We start from the raw sequence: 23304 nt of genomic DNA, 5'->3' as shown, positions 1-23304 counted from the left end.
CCACGGTATTCAGGCTTTTTTGCTTAAAATATAATATGAAGCTCTTCTAGGTGGTGCCATCTATCCACACTACAGGCAGTACACACTGAAACACCGTCCATCACATGGGAGGAAGAGAGCCGGCTATCTCTTAGCGGCGTCCGGGGAGGCAACTGCAGAGTGGAGATGAAGGAGAGAAGAATGCGGCCAAGTCACCAGGGAGCTGGGATGCTTGGTATGATCGGCGTGCAAGACGCGCGTTTCTGAGCATGCGCAGAGTCCCGATCGGACATTGGCGCTCTTTCACCAGGTGCTGGAGAGCCTTAGTATTCAGGGAGTTTAAATAGGAAAAACAGACTGTCATTGATATGCAGACTAGCGAGGAAGATAGCACACAGCTGGCAGGTAACACATTCCTTGGATGATAATAATCAAGCAAGAGTACCTGTATAGCTGGCAAGTAACACAGTCCTTGGATAATAGTAATCAAGCAAGAGTACCTGTATAACTGGCAATAACAGGAGATTAAAGGACATCTAATATATAATATAAAAATATATAAAATGATATGCATTGGGGGATATAGAATTATATGCATAGAGTGAGATCAAATATATTTGGGTAAAAAACACACTTCAGAAAAATTATCACTACAGAAGAATAAATAAATAAATACACAATTGTACCTCACCTAAAATATATGGAAGCAGGACAGAACGAGGGCGGGGCCTGGACGGCAATGGTGTAGGACACACATGAGCTGAGCTCTGCTCCTGCTATATCCTGTTCTATTATCCTGGGTGCCTCAAACTGCTTATACATCGGCATTAATTGTTGGGGAGAAAAGACCGCGGCAGCTAGGGTTGCCACCTCATCCCTTTAAAACAGAACACATATTAATTACACAGGTTCTGTGGCTGATTAAGGTGGTAATTAAACTCACTTGGAGCCTTCTCTGCATTAAATTAGCCTCAGAACCTGTGTAATTAATTTGTGTTCTGTTTTAAAGGGATGAGGTGGCAACTCTAGTGGCGGCTGTACAACAGCTCGATAAATTCCGCTGCCTGGATCGGGATACAGAGGCCCAAGATGGAGTCGTTCCGTCGGAGACTTCTGCTGCAGACACCGCCCGTGTCCTGGAGGCCATAGCTACCTGTCAAACCAATACTCACAACTAAGATTGAGGAGGTAAAAACAGATGTATTACTTATCCGGCAAGACATGGCTAAATTGAGAGACAGGGTGACTGAGACGGAGACCAGAATTAGCAGAGCTGAGGATGTTTTACACCCTCTTCAACATACTGCAGACTCCATGCAGCGTCAGCTCCAGCAATTAGCACAGAAGCAGGACGACCTGGAAAATAGGGCACGCCGCAGTAATCTGTGTTCTATCGGGTTGCCTGAAGGTGCGGAGGGCTCAGATGCTGCCACATTTTTGGGGAACTTATTGACAAAGCACTTTAGCAGGGAAGCCTTTTCTGTCATAATTGCAGTGGAGAGAGCTCATTGCATACCGGCTCGTCGCCCACCCGAGGGCTCCCCTCCACGCACTCTTATCGTGACCGCGATGCTGTATTACGGTTACCCCGAAAACGGGGCAATATTCCTTTTCAAAATGGCCGCATCGCGGCGTTCCCGGACGTTTTTGCGGAAGTACAAAAGCTTCGTTCTCGCTTTACAGATATTAAACGGCGCCTACGTGTGCAACATTTAAAGTATGCTATGCTGTTTCCAGCTCGGCTGCGGGCAATCTGTGATGATAAAGCTATCTTTTTTGTAGATCCTTCTTTGGCCTCGGAGTGGTTGGATCAACGGGAAGCTGACAGCAATCATCCTGCCTGATTACCAGAGATGTAATGCTGAAGTATTGCTGAAGTATTCAGCTGAAGTATTGCTGAAGTATTCTAGATTTATTGCTAATCTCTCTGCGTGTCAAAATTGTACTTGACTTGGTTATAAGGCAAATCTCCCCCTTTTTTTTTTTTTTTTTTGTATTTGTTTGTTTTTTGGTCAGTGAACCAATGTGAAATATTGCTCATGGAGAATGGAATCCCACTTTATACTTTAGTGGACACTACCTTTTTTCAAATTAATTTTGTTAAAGGGTTCCTGCTCCTGATGGAATCCTTCTTTAAGTTTTGATTTATTATGCACAGGAATAGGACCCTTGTTGCAGGAGTGACGCTTTTATGGCTCTATTACCATCAATTACATGTGTAATTTTATGTGTTCTACAACCAATCCGGTGCAATCCAGTGTATGGTCGCCCCCTATTGCCAAATGATAGTCGTGAGGAGCTGGTATTTTTTTTTATTGTTTAAATATGGGTTTTTTGCTCAGGCAATAGCCCCATTCGTGTTTTGTTTTATATGCCTGCTCTTCATGGGGTTGGGGTATTATGCTCCCACACAGTTGATGTTGTGGAGAGCGGGGTGGGGTCAGTTGTTTTTTATGTTTTCTCACAGTTTAATTCCCTTATTATGCACTTGATGTGGTTGCTTAATGGATACAATGATCGTTTTTTACTACATGCTTTTTCTAAATATAATGAGATGTGTACACCTGCCTTGGGAGTTTCCCGCACATATATGCTGTTTTTCTTTTTTATCTTTATGCTGTGATGGCTAATGTGAAGTTTCTTACGTGGAAGGGAGAGGCCTCCGGGACAAAGTGAAACGTTCCGCCATCTTTAGTTGCCTTAAAACATATAGAGCGGATATTGTAGTTTTGGTGGAGATGCATATTACTGGACAACTCTAGCTTGCGCTTAAGCGTCCATGGATTGGATGGACGTATCATGCCACCTACACTTCTGCTTCCCGAGGGGTCTCGGTTCTGATTTCTAAGCATGTGCATTTTTCCCTTATTTCTGTTCGGTTGGACTCCCAGGGCAGGTTTGTTTTTCTGCATGTGGTTTTATACAATAAGCAGTATCTGCTTCTGGCTTGTTATGTCCCCCCTCCTTACAGCTTACAGGAGGTGGTTCAGGAGGGCTTGTCCTTTGTGGCTCAGCACCCTGATGTCCCGGCTGTTTGGATGGGGGACTTTAACATGGTATTGGCTCCGGCCCTTGACCGTCAATGTGTTGTGACGGCTCAGGGGTCTCCGCCCCTCACCCGGCTGGGACGTCTGTTCAGGGATTTTGCCCTGACGGATACCTGGCGTTATCAGCACCCCCATTTACGCCTGTACTCGTGCTTCTCAGCCACCCACTCCACGATGTCACGTATAGATTTTATTATATTTTCAAACTCCTTACTTCCTACGATTCAGGATTTGAGCCCCGCTCCCTGTCTGATCATGCACCCTGTTGGTCCTCTTTTTGTATAGCCCCCCAGGCGATCCCTCGCCCTTGGCGTCTCCATCCTTTTTGGCTTACTGCTATAGAGGACCAGGAGGGTCTGGCTCGGGAGTGGTCTTATTTTTTTTCCATTAGCGTTGGCTCAATGGCCGTGTGGATGGTGTGGGAAGCTTTTAAACTTCATGCTCGAGATACTGTGGCCCGCCGAATCAATCGATTCAAGCGGTCCTCGGGTATTGCTCTGGCTGCTGCACAAGCACATTTGACTTCCCTGACTAATAGTTGTTCAGTTGACCTGGTAATGTTTCTGCATTGAAAACTCAGACAAGATTTAGTAGACCAGATGTTATATGAGAAAGCTAAACAGAAGTTGTTTTTTAGTAAACAAAGGGTTTTTGAACAAGGAGAGCGGGCAGGTAGATTCCTGGCATATCTAGCCCATTTAGATACTAAACCTCTGGTTGTGGTTCAGCTTAGGGACTCTGATGGGACTCTTATTTCTGAACCGCCGCAGGTGGCTGCTGCGTTTCGTTCTTTTTATGCTCAATTATATACTTCCCAGTCGTCGGATGCCACCCAGGAAACCCGAGAATTTTTTTACAGTATATCCCTGCCCCAGTTATCCGATACCCAGCGTGCAGGATTGGATGCTCCTTTATCAGTAGATGAAATTGCCATTGCCTCTTTGGCTATGGGTAAAGCCCCCGGTTCCGACGGTTTACCCCTCGATTTTTATGCAACTTTTTCTGAATCCTTATCCCCGGCGCTTCTTTCCTTTTATACCCATGTTCATGACATTGGCCGTCTGCCAGACTCCATGAGAGAAGCCAATATTATTATTCTGCCAAAACCTGGTAAAGACCCTTTATATCCAGAATCCTACCGTCCCATTTCCTTACTACAGGTGGATATTAAAATTTTAGCTAAATTGTTGGCGCTTCGCCTAAATAAGGCCATATTTTCCTTGATACACTCTGATCAAACAGGCTTTATGCCAGGCAAAAATACTGCAAAGAATATTCGCCGGTTGTATATGAATCTGCAGGCTGCTCATGATGGGGTGGGTACTAGAGCCTTGGTGGCGCTAGACGTCGCCAAGGCCTTTGACTCAGTTGAGTGGAGTTATTTATGGGAATGCCTACGTGCTTTTGGATTTGGTCCAAAATTTATTAGATGGGTCCAAGTACTCTATTATAAACCTGTTGCCAGGATATCGGTCAATGGATGGACATCAGATTCTTTTCTCCTAGGCCAAGGTACCAGACAGGGTTGCCCTTTATCACCCTTGCTTTATGCGTTGGCCGTGGAGCCTTTGGCTTCCCAGCTTCGGGGTCACCCTGATGTCCATGGACTGTGTCATTTGGACTTGACTGAAAAGATCGGTCTTTACGCGGACAATATGCTCCTATATTTGGAAGACACGGGTGACTCTTTATGTTCCGCGTTACGTATAATAGAACAGTTTGGATCCCATTCAGGCCTACATATCAACTGGTCTAAATCTCAAATATTACCGCTGGACCCATCCCCACCCTCAAAAGTTTCTGCTTCCCTCCCTTTGCAGCGAGTCCCTGCGATTCGGTATCTTGGGGTCACGATTACTAAATTTCCTACAGATTATGTGCGGGACAATATTGAACCTCTAATTGATATGCTTAAACAACGTACTCAAACATGGGCTAGGTTGCCATTGGGATTAATGGGTAGGGTGAATCTTATTAAAATGATTTTATTACCAAAATTTTTGTATGCCTTTTGGCACTCCCCTGTCCCAATCCCCCTGAAATTATTTCAAATTATTGACCATATCCTGAATTCCTTTGTTTGGGGACCTGAAGCGCCATAAGTTAACATGGGTGTCACTTAAAAACCCCACGGGTGGGGCTATACTGGATTTTCAATCTTATTACCTTGCGTCGCAACTTTCCCATTTTTTTTATTTTAATAAATCGGAGGCTACTAGATACCAAACCTTAGTTTGTCATGGATTCCCTCAAGCTGTCTACACCCCTATGCAGGTACTTATACGAAAATGTGGTCCTCCGCCTCGACCGATGGTGATGAACAATTTGTTGTTCCACCATTGAAAGATTTGTGTGATAGTGGCAAAAAAGTTAAATTATCCTCAAATACACACCAGGACCCCTTTCTGGTATAACTTAGACCTGCGAGAGCATCTATCTATTCCGGAATGTCAGTTGTGGGCAACTAGGGGCATACTGTATCTGGGCCAGGTGCTTTGTGATTCAGGCGTTCGTTCCTTTCAATCACTTAAAGCTGAGTATGATCTCCCTCCGCATATGTTTTTTCAATATGCACAGTTGCGTCACGCATTACATGCACAATTTTTGACACAATTTCCCGTTTTACAAGATATCCCTCTGCTGGAGGTGCTGTTGGGTGACTCGCATGAGGGTCTTATCTCATCCTTATACATCGAATTGAGTGGTGTTGAGGACGATCGCTCAGTGACCCGGATACAGGCTCGTTGGGCTGTGGATAAGATGGATTGCAACGAAATCTTGGTGGTCCCTAGGTTGGCTTCGCCCAAACTTTCAGAGCATGTGACTCAGCTGTACATCTTGCATAGAGCTTATCTTTCTCCGCTCAGAATATTGAAATATAGGCGGTCATACAACTCCTCACAGTTGGATGTTTTACCCTGTGTGTTAGGTTTGTTCCCTGACTGTGACATTGACAATTTTCTCACCATTTTTCTTCAGGAATCTGTTTTTAGTGCTCGCAAACTTATAGCTAGACAGTGGATGCAGGAATCAGTCCCTACTCTTCAGGACTGGATCGCAGAAATAAATTCTGCTCTTCGTTATAAACGGTTGATTTATAAACACAGGGGGTGTCCCAAGAAATTTGATAAAATCTAGAGTCGGTGGTTAGAGAGTACTCGTACATTTAATGTATACATTTATTGTGATTTTATTTTTTCTGAAGTCCTTGGGGGATGGGGGGATGGGGGGAGGCGGTGGGGCCGGGGTATGGATATGACTGTTTGATTAATGCTCATAGATAGGGTGTAATCGATATATTACCAGGGTGGGGTGCTGCTGAGTGAGATATTTATAACATTGTATCATTGTACCTCTTCTTTTGTATGGTGAAGGTATATCTTGTTTCACTAAATTCACTTTAAGTGTTTCACAAGTGTGAAATTCACGTGTTAATGTGTTTTTGTATTTTGTATTGTATTTATACAGCACAAATAAACCTATTTTCTATTTAAAAAAAAAATATATGGAAGCAGGCGAAGGTAAGGGGCATGATCAATACGTATGTATAATATATATATATATATATATATATATATATATATATATATATATATATATATATATATGTAAATGATATAAATGAAAAAATATATATAAGTAAATGAAACAAAAAATTATATGGAAAATATAAACTAAAACTAATAATAATAAAGGAAAATAATATTAAAGGAAAATAATAAAGATAAAGAAAAATAAATAAAAATAAAAGGAAAATAATAATAATAACAATGATAATAAAAATAATAAATAGAAATAATAATCTAAATAGCACCTGATGAAGGAGCGTGCATGTCCGATCGGGACTCTGCGCATGCTCAGAAACGCGCGTCGTGCATGCCTATCATACCAAGCATCCCAGCTCTTTGGTGATGTGGCCGCATTCTTCTCTCCTTCATCTCCACTCTGCAGTTGCCTCCCCGGACGCCGCTAAGAGATAGCCGGCTCTCTTCCTCCCATGTGATGGACGGTGTTTCAGTGTATACTGCCTGTAGTGTGGATAGATGGCACCACCTAGAAGAGCTTCATATCATATTTGATGCAAAAAAGCCTGAATACTGTGGCATCTTGTGAGTCGCTACAGCTATTGTTCTTATTTTACAATAAATTTGTCTGCACTTAAGCCCCGTACACACGCGTCAAAAATTGGCAGGGAATTTTCGTCCGACGACCGATCTGCCGATTTTTGGCTTGTTAGTATGATGCTTCTGACAACCAACTCCAACTTTTCGGCCGAAAAAAATCTGGTGTGCAGACTATAAAATTTTTGTTGGCCGTCAACATAACGGACGATTTTCGTGCAGTCAGTACAGATTTTGACAGGGAAAAATATGATGAGCAAGTCTGGGCATGCTCAGTGAAGAAAGAACACAAAGAAAGCAAACCAACACATGACATCACGTCTGAAGTAGAATTTTGTTGGGCGAGAAAATTCGTGTGCAGTCTAGGCACATTCCAACCAACACAAAACACCACTCTGGACAAAAGACGGACGATCGGTTGGCCGATAATCGTTGCGTGTGTACGGGGCTTAAGAGCGCTTTTCTTTTTGTCTTTTTCATGCATGCATGGGAGGTAAGTCATCCTTGCTCGGCCAATTAAAGCGGCCAGCAATCGAGACCCGGGAGCATAGGGACGCCACATTGCTGGGGCTGAGGTGAATATAGGCAGCATAACTCACAGCCAGAAGTACTTCCCTGTGCTTCCTTTTCTGAGTCATCTCTCAACTTGACACTGCAGCCTCAGCTCCGCAGCTGTACTGTACAGTTTCAGATGCAGCCTTGCATTCTACAGCCTCTCTCGCAGCCTGCCTCTAGAAACACTGCAGATACACCAAAAGGTTCTTCCTACAACTGAGGAGAACTGATGTTGGGAGCACAGTCTAGTGCAGGAATGTTCAAGCTGTGGACTGAAGGTTGTAGCTGTCAGTAAATTAGGTTAAGTCATTTTGCCCTCACCCAGCAGGGCTGTACCAGAAATACATGTACCTGAGACAAGCAGAGCTTCTTCCGCTACAGATTCCTCCAGAATCTGTTGTATCTGGCTATCTTCCTCGTGTAACTCATGAATCAGGTACTCCTTTATTTTGCCATGGAACACATTCATTGGATCATCTTTTATTTTCGTCTTGTACTCTGCTAGACCAGGCGTGATTGCAAAATAAAACATAGGGTAGAAAAACAAAGGATAGGAAGGGGACTGTTGCTAAAAATATTATGCATTGGCTTCTCTCAAAAGCAGCTTTGTCAGAGGTCTTTTAGTGCAGGGTTAGTTACTAAATGTGATGTATTACACTCTGCTTTGTTCTCTGCAGAGATTTACAGGCTTGTAGAGTAATGGTCTAAGCACCAGCAGAGTGATTGTGATCATCACCAGAGCAGCAGTAGCTGCCTCTGTATGTTTTAACAGAAAAAAGCTAAACATCTGCTGTCGCTGTTCTGACCTTTAAAAATTGTTTGCAGTTCGCTTGCCCAAACAGGAATGTGACAATGGTTTAAAATGCGGCATACCTCACAGGTGCAGAAATTAAAGTGATACTAAATATGCACTAATTAATATACAGCATCATTCTCTTTCTGTAAATGGATTAAATCACTGTAAATATTGAAAAATAAATCTAAGTATTTTTTTCCTAATCAATATACAGCTGTCCTGTGAATCAATAAACTGTTTTAACCACTTTCCAACCGCCAACAGTAAATTTACTGCTGGCGTGCGGCTCCCTTAGACATCACAACGTTCCTGTACAACTTGGTGCTCATGCGCACTGCGGGCGCTCCCTGGAGCATGCAGCTGTGCGGTCTCCACCGGAGACAGTGGATAGCAGTGCTCAGTATCGGCCCGCTGTGAGTGGCCCAGATACCATGTGATCACTGTACGACCATGTGTCCCATAGTAAACAGTAGTCATGAGTGGAGTTCATTCATAAATAAACGCCAGCACACCATGGATCTTGCACAACAGTTCAAAGAAACTTTTTACTACAAAGGGATCACATCACATCAGGACAAGTGCAACGTATTGAAGTCACACAGGACCCCTTCGTCAGGCATGTGATGAAGGGGTCCTGCGTGACTCCAAAACGTTGCACTTATCCTGATGTGATGTGATCGCTTTGCAATAAAAAGTTTCTTGGGACTGCTGTGCAAGATCCATGGTGTGCTGGCATATATGTATGTTCATCTGTGATAGATCCAGTGTCCATGTGGTGATCGCTGCAGCACCCACAACAGATGTGCTTATATCCAGGAAGGTGTGCGATGGGAATATGAACTATTTGGAATTCATTCATGACATCACTGTTTACTATTGTTTGTGATCTGTGATTGGTCACCAGTGATCACATGGTACCTGGGCCAATCACAGCACCCTGTATAATGTGATAGCTGTGGGCCAATCACAGCATAACAATAGTAAACAATGAGTCATTAATGAAAGCCATTCATGACAGTTCAAACAATTGCTGTTACAGTGATCATCACTGTAACAAGCAATCACAGTGTAAAAAAAAAGGAAGTTTATGACTTCCTGTCCTTTGTCCTGTACTATATGACTAGGATATTGGAAATTTGGACCATATCTTGGAGTACAGTGCAGGACACAATTTACTCCCCTCTGTCTTCTGTTTTTCCCTATTGATTGCTACAACACTGGAGTCCCACGGGGTAGATGGAGTTGTATGTGGGTGCACTGGGATTGTTCCTTGCCAAGCTTTTGCCGGTGTCTAGTCGCCTAAGGCTTTATTTACACGGCTGTAAAAAAAAAAAAAAAAACCTCACATACAAGTTTTGTTTGATTACGGATTTGAACACAGCTGCATTGTTTTCAATGGAGCCATTCACACAGGTGTGTAAACATGCACTGCATTCAGATCCGTAAAAACACAGAATATAAAAATCTGCATCTAAGAACATGCGCTTTACGGGCTTACGCATATATACACAGGTTTTTGTAAGCACATAATTTAAAAGAGAAGTATGGGGTTTGGGGTTATTGCATATTTATACTTCCCTAGGTGGATGCTGCATCGGTTCGATGCTGCACCTGTCCCCAGGCGCCTCTGCACTGAGAACCGAGCGATCGAACACCACCAATCGCTTGGTTCTGACAGCTCCCCGAGCAGATAGCTGCTGACTGTTAGTAAGCAGCTTTCCACTCTGCCCCCTCCTCGCTCATTGCAGCTCGCTGAGAGGCTGAGCCGGGTGTCAGTCCAGGCACCTGGCGGATCCCAACTCCGTGATCGTGATGACACGGTGCCTGGACCAACATCTGTGGCATCAGCAGAGAGCGGACTTAAGACTGATCTCTACTGAAAACGAGTCAGAGGAGTGCAGAACGATCTGCACTTCTGTGATCCATAGAAGATGTACAGCCAAACGAGCTTTGGCTGTACATCTCCTTTAAGTCTAAATAAAGGGAGGGGATTATCATTATGTATGCATACGTGTCTATATGATTTTAAACGCATCTATACACAAGTATTTTACTGATTATTATGCTGGAACTTTTCTCCTAGAAAACGCATGTCATAACATCAGTAAAATGTTTAGGGCTGTGTGAATGAAACCTTAGGCCTGGTTCACACTAATGGAATTTCAAATGCAATTTAGGTTGCACTGAATTGCACGACAATGGAAAAAAACATTGCTTCCAGTGGTGCCTGTTTACATCAATGCAGCGCAGTTGCCATGCAACTTTGCAGGCTTTAGAATAGCATGTCGCCATTTTGTTTTGATGCTCTATACATGGTGTCTTTCAAGACCCTTTTTGTGCTCCATCCAGTACTATGATTTTTCTTTTACAGTGTGTACGCACAATGTGTTTATGTAGCTAAATTTAAAGGCTAAGGTCACCTTTACAAAAAATAATAAATGCATATTTTTTTCCGGTAAAAAAATTTGCATTTATCTATTTTTCTTGGGAGTCTTTAAAGCATTGTACTCATGATCAACAGATCACAGGTACAATGTCAGGCTTTTGCATACTATCAGTACACCTTTTGCCTGTACCTCCGATACAGACAGGCAGTTACTGAAGTCCAAGAAGCTTAATGGAGTACAAGAGCGTTCACCAGCGCCCTCACAGTTCATTGAGAACTACAAGCCATCAACCGCAATGGATGATGGTAGTTGTAGTTCATTCATTCGCAGAACTCTTTGAATAAATAAGGCAGAGCCCTGCATGGCCATGCTGTTTTCAAATTGTGACAGCGGGTCAAAGGGAGGAGGCAGGTCGAGTGGTGGGGTGGTGGATGCTCAACATGTTACACTCTAAATACCAGTGTAACATGTTGAGAAAGGTGAACTTATCCTTTAAAGGTAGACTTAAGTCCTCTGAGCACCTGTGCAGCATGTGGTTGTGGTCTCTCCACATGCAGCCTGTCTCATTTTTTCTATTACATAAATTGTTTAGCTTTGCTCAAGTCATAGAATATGTTCTTTTTGTTGTTGTTGTTGTTGCTGTCGTAGAGTCTTTATGGTTGTTGGATAGTATGAAATTGATTGGGTGCCTTTTCAATAACCACGTTAATGTTAGCTTGTGTTTTTCTCAGCCCTAAAATAACATTTGTCGTAGTGAGGAAGAGATGTACCACTAAGTTCTTCAGTGAAGCTGGCCGAGGGCTGCAGAACCCACCATTGGGCACAGTGGTTGACAGTGTGGCTACAAGACGTGAATGGTGAGTCCGTTTCAATGCTGTGTATCTTTTGTAGGAAACACTGTGGTTTATTTACTAAAGGCAAAATCCACTGTGCACTACAAGTGCTCTTGGAAGTGCACTCGCTGTAGATCTGAGGAGGACATTCAAGGAAAATAAAAAACAACATTTCTCTTACGTCCTCCGACAGTCGCCGCCTCTTCATATTCGTCACATATGGGGTATTAGACTTTGCTCCGAAGGAGTAGCTAGGCAACAGAATATGTTAACAATAAAGCTTTAACATATCCCACCCTCAAGGGGTGGTCCCCTCAGTCAATACCCTCCTACTTCCTGCAACCATATCTCAGTTTTAATGTCTAGCTTGTCAGGAGTGGCTGGCTCTCTCTGTGCTGGGACTTTTTTGTCCCAGACTCTTTCTTCTTTTTAATATTTTATTTGAGTTTTTTCTCTACCTTTACTTAGCTGTTGTTTTTGTCAGCATTAGTTAGTTCTTCGGACGAAGAGGATCATGCGGACTGGGTCTCGGGCTGATCCCCCTGGTCGCAGGTCGTGGGTCAGTGGCTTCCCAGTCTGCCATCGAGCGTTCAGCCAGGTAACGCTCCTGGCACGGTGAACGACCCATCCCTGTTCGGTGCAGGGATGTTTGGTGAGGTGGCTACCTCACCGGACGCTGTGCGGTTTCTTAACCGCCATTGTGGGCGTCTTGAATTGCGACTCTCCCTGCCTCATGTGCAGCGGCTTGTTCGCCTGTGCGGGTTCCCCACGCCATATGAGGTAAGTGTGTCTATGTGGGGACCTGTCTGTCTGGGGGGGGTCTCAGTCTGGGACTGTGTAACCTGCCTTTACATCACACTGCTTGTCTCCCTATCTCTCGGCTGCATGCTGTGGGCTGCAAGGGGGGGGGGAGCTGTATGACACTGTGTGTGTCAGGCTGGGCAGTGTGGGAAGCTGTGTGCTGTGGGGCATGTTTTTAATGGCATGTTGGGGCATATACAGCGATCGCTGCGGCGATCTAACATGTATCCATATAATGGGATGAAATTGTGTGTGTTTTTATGCACTGTGGAGCGGCGGTTTCGGCGCCAAACGACGCCATTTTACCGGCGCCCGCTCCGGCCGCATGGTTTACATGCACGGCGGCCATTTTCTTGTAGCCTCCATAGGCTTACATAGAGCGCCCTGGCAGCATCACTTCCTTTTTCCTGGAACACCGGTCGAGGCAGCAGCAGCAGCGGGGTCTCCTCAGGTTTTATCCTTCTATTCCTGTTGTCCATTGCCTGTATTCAGTCTGTATATTCCCTGTGGGGGTCTCATTGTGCCTGAGTGTGTGCGGTGGGCTGCGCTTACCGCGCTTGCTGAAAGGGGGCAGTTAACCCTTGGTTGTCTGGCGTACAGGGGCAATGGATTCTCAGGAGGGCAAGTTTCCCACAGTATTGGTGGAAAGCCAGGGGACCGCTGTTTCCCCCCCAGGGGGGGATTTAGCCACTATTGTGGCTGGCCTTGCTGCCCAGGTGCAAATGCTGGTGGCTGCTCAATCTACTAAACGGCCCAGTGTTACTCTGTCCTCCGATACTGAGGGTGAAGGTGATGGGGCTGTTCTGGCAGGGACCTCCCTATCGGGGTCCCGCTCCTCTCTTGATCTAGTGGGGTCTGAGGTAGAGGCTGAGGTTGAGGGGGTTGATAATTCTCCCCCTGGCTCGCCTGAAGAGCTTGCAATCATGGATGAGTTGATTGCTTCCATTAAGCAGACGCTACGTTTGCAGGACGAAGTGTGTCCCCCCGCTGCCTTGGCGGCTTATGGGACGCAGAGAAAACGCAGGACGCCGCAGGTTTTTCCCTGCAATGCTGATTTTCAGCGCGCGGTAAAGGATCAATGGCGCGATCTGCGCAAACCTTTTGCGGTACCAAGTAAATTCAAGCTGCGTTATCCTTTCTCCCCTGCCACTGATGAACGGTGGTGTGTGCCTCCACCAGTGGATCATGCAATTGCGGTTTTGAACAAAGCCACTGCGATTCCTGCAGAGGGATCCCCTGTTTTCCGTGATGCCACGGATAGGAGACTGGAGTCTCTTGCCCGTCATACTTATTCTGTTACGGGTTCTATGCTTAAAGCTCTATTTGCTTCTCTCATGGCGACCCAGGCGATCGCAAGTTGGACGCAGATGCTTAGGCGCGTCCTAGTGGCCGATTCGGCCTCGGCGGCGACCCTGGACATGGTGGATCAGATCCACCAGGGTGTCATGTATCTGTGTGATGCGGACCTGGACCTGATTCCGTTGGCTGCACGTGTGCACAGCGTGGCGGTGTTGTCTCGCCGCCTGGTTTGGTTGAAATGTTGGTCGGTGGACCAATCTTCACGTAAAACCTTAGCCAATCTGCCTTATGATGGGTCTCGCCTTTTTGGGGAGTCCTTGGATGTGTTGATTAAGGGGATCACCGGGGGTAAGAGCACTCTCTTGCCCCATTTCCCCAAGGCTAAGGGGGCTTCTGGGAAGAAGCATGCGAATTTTCGGCCCCCTCAGGGGTCCTTTCGTGCCTTTCGGCCGCACTACAAGGGCAAACCGTTCAAGGGCCAGGGCTCTCAGAAGAGACCCTGGTCTGGGAAACAGAAGTCCGGCCAATCCGGACCTGCGGCCCATAACAGTTCGGCCTGAAGGGGCGCCCTCACCCAGTTTTGGGGTGGGGGGACGCTTGCTCGGTTTTCTTCAACCCTGGTTGGCCCGTGTGCGGGACAGATGGGTTCTGGAAATCGTTCGATCTGGTTACAAGATCGAGTTTCTCTCTCGGCCGGAGAGCAGATTTTTTCCCTCAAATCTACAACTGTCTCCAGAGCGCCTGCGGGATCTGCACCTGGCGGTGCGGGACCTGAGGGCTCAGGGAGTGGTGGTTCCGGTGCCTCATCGGGACAGATTTCGGGGGTTTTATTCCAATCTGTTCACCGTGCCCAGAAAGGAGGGCAAGGTTCGTCCAATTCTGGACTTGAAAGCTCTGAACCGCTCTGTGCGGGTTCGCAAGTTCCGCATGGAATCCCTGCGCTCGGTGGTGGCTGCCCTGGTTCCGGGGGAATTCATGGCCTCCATCGATTTGAAGGATGCGTATCTTCACATCCCCATATTCGAGGGTCATCAGAGATACCTTCGATTTGCCATTGCGGAGGATCACTACCAGTTCGTGGCGTTGCCCTTTGGGCTCGCCTCGGCTCCGCGGGTCTTCACCAAGGTGCTTGCACCGGTTCTGGCATTATTGAGGGCCCAGGGCATTTCTGTCCTGGGGTATCTGGACGACATTCTGATTCGGTCTGCGACCAGTCAGGGTCTGGAGAAGGACCTGTCTGTCACGATGCAAACTCTGCAGGAGTTCGGTTGGACGATAAATGTTCCAAAGTCGACACTGAGTCCGTCGGTTCGTCTTCCCTATCTGGGAATTATACTGGACTCGGTGCAGGCGAAGGTCTTCCTGCCGGAAGACAAACTCAGGACTCTTCAGGAGGAAGTCAGGTCCCTCAGGGACGTTCCGAACTCGTCTCTGCGGACGTGTATGAGATGTCTGGGATTGATGGTCTCGGCTTTCGAGGCGATTCCTTTCGCGCAGTTTCACACGCGGGGTCTCCAGGCGGAGATCTTGTCCAAGTGGGACGGGCGACCTCAATCTCTGGATCTTCAGATCTCGTTGAGTCATCGCACCAGGGAAAACCTTCTGTGGTGGCTTCAGTCCCCGTTGGTGTCCGGGGGCAAGTCGTTTCGTCCGATCTCGTGGACGATAATCACCACGGATGCCAGCCTGTCGGGCTGGGGTGGTGTTCTGGGCGTTCTGTCCGCCCAGGGGACCTGGTCGGAGGGGGAGTCTTCCCTCCCGATCAACATTCTGGAATTGCGTGCGATAAGGCTCTGTCTTCATCGCTGGACGGACCGGCTGCAGGGCTGCCCGGTTCGGGTGCAGACGGACAATGCCACGGCGGTGGCCTACATCAACCACCAAGGGGGCACCAGGAGTGCCCGAGCGGCTCGAGAAGTGGCCGACATTCTGTCTTGGGCCGAGACTCATGTCCCGGCGATAACGGCGGTTCACATTCCGGGAGTGGAGAACTGGCAGGCGGACTATCTGAGTCGCCAGACCCTGGATCAGGGGGAATGGTCTCTCCATCCGGCTGTCTTCCAGATGTTGTGCGCGAAGTGGGGTCTTCCAGATGTGGACCTGTTCGCGTCCCGCCTCAACTACAAGGTGAAGAGGTTCGTGGCAAGGACGCGCGACCCTCGGGCAGACGCGTCGGACGCGTTAGTGGCCCCGTGGCATCAGTACAGGCTGATGTACGCGTTTCCACCGATTCAGTTGCTGTCCCGGTTCCTTTGCAGGTTACACTCGGAACGCAGCACGGTGATTCTTGTGGCACCGGACTGGCCTCGCCGGTCCTGGTACGCAGACCTCGTGAATCTGGCGGTCGACGCCCCCTGGCGTCTGCCTCTTCGGGACGATCTACTGTCTCAAGGACCGATTTACCATCCTGCTTTACAGTCGCTGGCTTTGACGGCCTGGCTGTTGAGACCGAGGTCCTGAAGGAGAAGGGTCTCTCTCCAGAGGTTGTTCATACCTTGATCAACGCGAGGAAGTCTTCCTCGGGAAAGGTTTATTACCGTACTTGGAAGGCCTGTTTTGCCTGGTGTGAGTCCAGGGGGTTTTCACCCCGCACGTACTCGGTTTCCCGTGTGCTGTCTTTCCTTCAGACGGGTGTCGATCAGCGTTTGGCGCTGGCTACGATAAAGGGTCAGGTGTCTGCGCTGGCCGTTCTGTTTCAACGTCCCGTGGCTTCCAACTCCTTGGTTGGCACTTTTGTTCAGGGTGTGCGGCATCTGGTTCCTCCTAGGAGGGATCCTTTGCCCCCTTGGGACTTGAATCTGGTCCTATCTGTGTTACAACGTGCTCCTTTTGAACAGATCAGGGAGATCTCGTTGTCTATGTTGTCCAAAAAGGTCGCCTTTTTGGTGGCGATCACTTCGGCTCGCAGAGTGTCGGAACTGGCGGCTTTGTCCTGCAAGTCTCCGTACCTGGTTGTTCATTTGGATAAGGTGGTCTTGCGACCTAATCCTTCTTTTCTGCCGAAACGAGTTTCGGAATTCCATCTTAACGAGGATATTGTTTTGCCTTCGTTGTGCACGAAGCCTACACATCCAAAGGAGGTGAGATTGCATTCTCTGGATGTTGTTCGGGCGATTAGGGTTTACCTTAAATCGACTGAGTCTTTTCGAAAGACGGACTCCTTGTTTGTTCTTCCAGAGGGTCCTCGGAAGGGCATGGCGGCTTCCGCCTCTACCATTGCCAAATGGATCAGGCAGACCATTGAACAGGCCTATGCCTTGCAGGGGAAGGTTCCCCCTGTGCCTGTGAAGGCGCACTCTACTAGATCTCTGAGTACGTCTTGGGCCTGTCGTCATGGGGCTTCTGTAGCCCAGGTGTGTAAGGCGGCGACTTGGTCGACCGTACACACTTTCACAAAATTCTACAAAGTAGATGTTCAGGCATCGGCGGATGCTTCCTTTGGCCGCAAGGTTCTTAGTGCGGCTGTTCCCTAGGGTCCCTTGTTGGGGACTCCTGGCTGTTGGGATAAGTTTTGTATCCCCTGGTTTTTTGTCTTTTCCTGGGTTGTTGCTCCTGTTGAGCACTTATTTTTGCTGTTGCCCAGCTGGTTTCCTTCCTTTGGTAAGGTTCCTTTCTTTGATGTGGAGACTGCGTTGCCTTTCGGCGCGGATGCGTTTCCCACCCCTCATGTTTGCACTGCTTTGGGACGTCCCCATATGTGACGAATATGAAGAGGCGGCGACTGTCGGAGGACGTAAGAGAAAACGGAATTTTTGTAAAATCTTACCTGTAAAATTCCTTTCTCTGAGTCCTCCGACAGTCGCCGCCCCCGCCCCTCTTTTGGGGTTTGAATGTATACTCTACTGCTATTCCACTAAAACTGAGATATGGTTGCAGGAAGTAGGAGGGTATTGACTGAGGGGACCACCCCTTGAGGGTGGGATATGTTAAAGCTTTATTGTTAACATATTCTGTTGCCTAGCTACTCCTTCGGAGCAAAGTCTAATACCCCATATGTGACGAATATGAAGAGGCGGCGACTGTCGGAGGACTCAGAGAAAGGAATTTTACAGGTAAGATTTTACAAAAATTCCGTTTTCTCTTTCGTTCATTGACGGACACAGCTCCTGATAGTCATAACCATTGGGTTATACTGCCCCCTACAGGAATAGGAAACTAGGTAGAAAAGAATTCTGGCTACACCCATGGGCAGTCCCAGGGTTATACTCTCTCTGCTATAGTCACTCAGTTTTTTTTTCTGCCTAGTCAGAAGTAAGGACCTAGTTCTCTGCTGGGATCTTTGGTCCTAGCACATTTTTTTTCTTTTTAGATAGAAAGTTTTTCTTCTTAATTTTTCCTGTGAGATCTACAATCAATTGCCGGACTGGGAGACGGGCTGGATAATCTAGATCCAGTGGTCGACCCAGCCTGGCCAGCGAGCACGCACAGGCCTCAGCTCCGCGCCAGGTTGGCCGCGACATAGCCCCACTGGACAAAGGCTGAGTTAAACACCTCGCGAGGTCACATACGACCGGGTCTCAGCCCGAGTTACAGCGTTCCTCCTGGCTGACAGAGACCCCCCCCCCCCCCCATTTCAATGGAGAAGGGTTCTGTCTGGAGCAGTGCCCGCCTGTTTCCTGGTATAGTGAGTAGCTCTTCCCTGGAGGGTTTTCGGGTGGTCGTGGGCCCCCCTAGGTTCCCCTCCTTCCCGCAGGCACCCCCCCCCCCCCGCTAAGTCCCTCATCCTGCCCCTCCACGCAGGGGCTGTTTGGGTGGTCTGGAAACCTTTGTGGGATGAAGGCAGGGCGCTAACTGGTGATGGGGGGTGCGCCACTGGCAGCCGGACGAGTGACTGTGCGGGGATGGGGGTTCTACCTGGTGGGGGCCCCTGCCAGGGCCCCCTGTCCTGCCTGGATCTGTCCTTGAGGCCTGGTCTCTTGGGTCCCTGTAAGCCTTGTGGTGCCACACAGGGCTGCCATTTTGTTGTAGCTTGTATGTTTCTATACACAGCGGCCATGTTTGTGTAGTCTGGTGGCCATGTTGTTGTGGTTTGCCATTGGAAATAGCTGCAGCCATGACAGTGGTGCCCTTTGGGCGGTGATTTCGGTGGTGGGAGCCCCTCCTCATCCCCAGGTGCTGACTTCTGGATCATTTTACTTCCTGATTGCCGCACGTGTCGTGCAGATTCCCCTGGTGGGTGTACGTGCTTGTTTCTATCGATGGCGAGTCTGGTGTGATCCTCTCCCCTCCTGCTGAGGATCGCTTGGTGCTTTGTGCCTGGCGACTGGATGATGCTGCCAGCACGGTGGGAGTTGTCCCTTAGCAGTGTTTAGCAAGTGTCCCCCTGGTGACTCATGGAGTCTTTGGAGCATATTTCCCCTCCTGATCCCCTATCTGAGGCTGCGGGGCCCTTCGGGTCCCATCCATCTATCCATGCATTGATGGCGGTCCTGGAGTCCCTTGTGTCCTGGGTGGAGGTGGCTTGCAGGTGATGGGCTAGCAAAAAGCACCCCCCTGCCTCATCTGGCTCATCAGATCCTGAATCTCATTCAGCCGCTGTGGACGTGGGTCACCCTGCTGGGTCTGCAACCACGGGTCTGGAATCCTCTGATAGTGAGGATGATTCCTCTAAGTCTGCGACCGCATATGAAAAGGTGCTGGTGGATGCACTGATTGTATCTGTGCTGCGTGAGACCCTTAAGATAGAGGATGCAGCTGAAGCTGCGACAGAGGCGCAGGTGCCCTTTGGCACTCACAAGCCATCCAAAGCGGCAAAGGTGTTTCTTTTCCCTTCCTATTTAGACAGAATTGTGGCTAAAGGGTGGGGATGACCAAAGTATCCCCATGGGGTCCCTATGTGCTTTACTAGGCATTACCCCAATGAGGAATCCCTTAAGAAGTGGACTGTGCCACCGGTGGTGGACCCTCCAGTTTCCCAATTAAACAAGGCAACCATGATTTTGGTTGAAGGCTCTCTGGCCTTTAAGGATCCAGTTGACCGGAAGGCGGAGACTGTGGCCCGCACTGAGCACACTCTGGCTAGTTCGGCAATGAGGCTGGTATCTAGACCAAGTGGGCTAAGCTCCTGCACCATGACCTGGAGGGGGAACAGCTCCCCCCTGCCTTTGCTAAGCTGGCGGACCAGCTGGTCTTTTGGCTCAAGTGCTGGTTTGCGGATCAGACTTCAAAAAAGGCCTTGACTGATCTTTCTTTTCAAGAAGATTTTGGATGTTTGGAGCTACCCTGTATGACATCATTAAAAAGTCTCACAGGGGGAAAGAGTACTTTTCTTTCACAGGCTATTCAGAGCAAGGAACCTAATCGTAGACATGGGCCTTCCTTCTCTGCTCATAAGAAGTTTTTTCGTCCCTCGGGGTCGACTGACAAGGGCTCGAAGCCTTTCAGGGCCTTTTCTGGAAGATCCAAAGAGTCTCCCTCTGCTCTGGTGGAGAACCTGGAGATACGAACTCTACGTTAGTTTGGCTGGATTCTGAATGTTCAAAAGTCTGCTTTGATTCCGTCCACAAAGCTTGACTATCTGGGGCTGAATCTGGGTTCGGCCTTAGCCAGAGTGCGTCTTCCACTGGACAAACTCCAGAAATTGCAGGCTGCAATTCTCCTCCTGCTGTCCAACAAATGGTCATCCCTCCGGACTTGCATGCGAGTGCTGGGTCTGATGGTGTCTACCTTCGAGGCGGTTCTGTTTGCACAGTTCTATACGAGGTCCCTGCAAAGGGAAATTCTAACCAAATGGGACAAGACTCCGCAGTCTCTGGACAATCATATCCGGCTAAGTCGGGGCACGCAGGAGTCCCTGATGTGGTGGCTTCGTTCTCCGGTGCTTCGGCTGGGCAAATCCTTCCTTCCCTTGTATTGGACAGTGGTCACCACGGATGCTAGCCTGTCTGGCTGGAGAGGCGTCCTCGGCAAGCATTCTGCTAAGGAGATCTGGACGCTGGAAGAGTCCAGACTCCAAATCAATGTCTTCTAACTCCGAGCGTTCAGACTGTCTGCATCATTGGACGGATCGTCTTCAGGGTTGTCCAGTAGCCATTCAATCAGACAACGGCCGTGGCTTATGTCAATCACCAAAGGGGCACAAGAAGTGTTCTGGGCTCTGGAGGTAGCCGTCATTCTAAGGTGGGCAGAACAGTTCCTTTCAGCCCTCTCCACTGTACACATTCCCCGGGGTGGAAAATTAGCAGGCGGATTACCTTAGTCGACAGGCATTGGACCACAGGGAGTGGTCCCTTCATCCGGAGGTTTTTCATCAGCTGTGTCTCTGGTGGGGCACCCCCGAGGTAGATCTGTTGGTGTCTCGGCTCAACAGAAAGGTGCAGAGGTTTGTGGCTTGGTCAAGGGATCCTCTGGCGGACGCCACAGACGTGCTGATGGCCCCTTTGGGTCAGTATAGTTTGATTTACTTATGCCTTCCCTCCTCTCAAGCTTCTGCCCAGACTTCTATGCAGGATCGAGGGAGAAGAGATTTCGGGTCATCTTAGTGGCTCCGGACTGGCCTTGCCGGATTTGGTACGCCTATCAGGTGCGGCGGGTCTCCGACGTTCCATGGCAGCTTCCTCTCAGGGAGGACCTGCTGTCCCAAGGACCGATCTTTCATTCTGCTTTACAGTCGCTGGCTTTGACGGCTTGGTGAGGTGGCAAGTCCCATTAGTGCAGTTCAGGTTGGTGCGTGGATAGCACAAGTAGTGTGCCGCAGCCACCAAGAATTTAAAGAGCTCAAAGTGTCTTTCTTGATGCGCTTGCAAATCCTGAGTGCGAGACCACCACTTCCGCCGCACCTGTACTTCCCCCATTCACTGGCCAACCTGGAATTCTGGTGGAAACAGCAGATTTTACTCCCCTTGCATTTTATGAGCTGTTTTTTCATGGAAGAGCTGTACAGATCTATTATGGACGAAAGCAATTTATATGCCGATCAATTTATCGCCGCATACCAAAATGTGACCCTTGTCAAAGAATTTGCATGGAAACGGATCACTGTTTAAAACCTTTCTGGGCCTTTCTCTTATCACGGGCATTACTAAAAAGAGTGAGTTGCGGTCATATTGGTCCACTGACCCAATTCATCATGTGCCTGTGTTCTCTGCTGCCAAGGCCAGGACTAGATACGAGCAAATCCTATGGTTCGTGCACTTCAACGACAATGAACTCTGTCGTCCTCGGGGTGACCCTGGATATGACTGGCCCCACAAAATTCTGCCCCTCGTAAATCACTTCAGCCAAAACGTTGCAGTTTTGTATACGCCCCAGCAAGCTGTCTGCTTTGATGAGTCCCTGATTACATTTTATAGCTGCCTGGTTTTCAAAGAGTTTCTCCCCAGCAAGCGTGCCAGATATATGGTCAAGATGTTTAAGCTCTGTGACAGGGCAATAGGCTGGATTTACGAGGGAAAATATAGCAGTGTGGAGCCCCCTGATTGCCCAGACTATATAGGGAGCAGCAGCAAGATTGTTTGGGACTTGCTGTCACCCTTATTTGGAAAGGGGTACCATTTATACCTGGACAATTATTACACAAGCGTGCAACTTTTTAGTCACCTTTTTGATTCTGGAATTGGCGCATGTGGCATCGTGCGACCTAATCGCCGGGGCTTCCCACAACGGCTTGTAGATGCCCCGACTTAGACGGGGGGAGAGAGCCTACTTGAAGTGTAATAAATTGCTTGCAGTGCAGTGAAGGGATGCAAAGAATGTTTTCCTTCTGTCTTCCATTCACACAGATACGACAGTCCAAATTGCAACAGCAACTGGTGTTAAGAAGCCCCTCTGTGTCCACGAATACAACCTTAACATGGGAGGGGTGGATTTCAACTACCAGATGATGGCGCCGTACCTAATTGCCCGTAAAGCCAGACGCTGGTACAAAAAAGTGTCTGTATACTTATTCCAATTGGCTCTGCTGAACGCTTATGTACTATACAAAGCGTCAAAAAGAAGTGGATCCTTCCTAAAATTCCAGGAAGAGATCATCACAGCCCTTCTGTATCCAGAAGGTGCTGTGGCCCAAATTCACAATGAGTTTGCAGTGAGCCGGCTGCATGAGAGGCATTTTCCAGATGTCCTCCCTGGTACCTCAACCCAATGAAGATGTTGTGTCTGTCGAAAACGCAGATATAGGCATGATACCAGCTTTTTTTGTCCCTCCTGTCCTTGCCAACCTGGTTTCTGCCTCGGGGACTGTTTCCATCGCTACCACACTAGTGGAGTATTAGTATAGGGTACAGCACGGCACAGTCTAGGGCACACTTTCACACAGGGTCTCGAAAGATGTTAGATGGCTATCACATTTTGAAAGACCCTAGCCTGCAACAGTTTAAAGTTTTTTTACAGTTAAAAAAAAAAAAAAAGCCAAAAATAGTTGTTGTTTTATTGAGTTAATTTTATGTTCTTACTGTTTTACTGTACTTTATAATATACTGCTATACTGTAATGTTTTATTGTTACTGTTTTTCATTGTTAACCATAGTTTGCTTTGCAGATACCACC

The 23304-nt window shown here is 47.9% G+C and overlaps 1 protein-coding gene across 1 annotated transcript in view; it reads left to right on the top strand.

The window, feature by feature from the left end:
• Nucleotides 1-23304, top strand: part of PIWIL4 (piwi like RNA-mediated gene silencing 4) — a 558880-nt gene that overhangs the window by 480455 nt on the left and 55121 nt on the right. Inside the window, exon 16 of the mRNA XM_082244560.1 lies at nt 11617-11742. Within this exon, the coding sequence (XP_082100686.1) occupies nt 11617-11742 (126 nt within the window). The remainder of the gene's footprint in view (nt 1-11616; nt 11743-23304) is intronic.

Source organism: Pelophylax lessonae, assembly GCF_965119305.1.
Source record: "Pelophylax lessonae genome assembly, chromosome: 2".
Classification (NCBI taxonomy): domain Eukaryota; kingdom Metazoa; phylum Chordata; class Amphibia; order Anura; family Ranidae; genus Pelophylax; species Pelophylax lessonae.
This window is presented reverse-complemented; position numbering and strand designations above follow the sequence as displayed.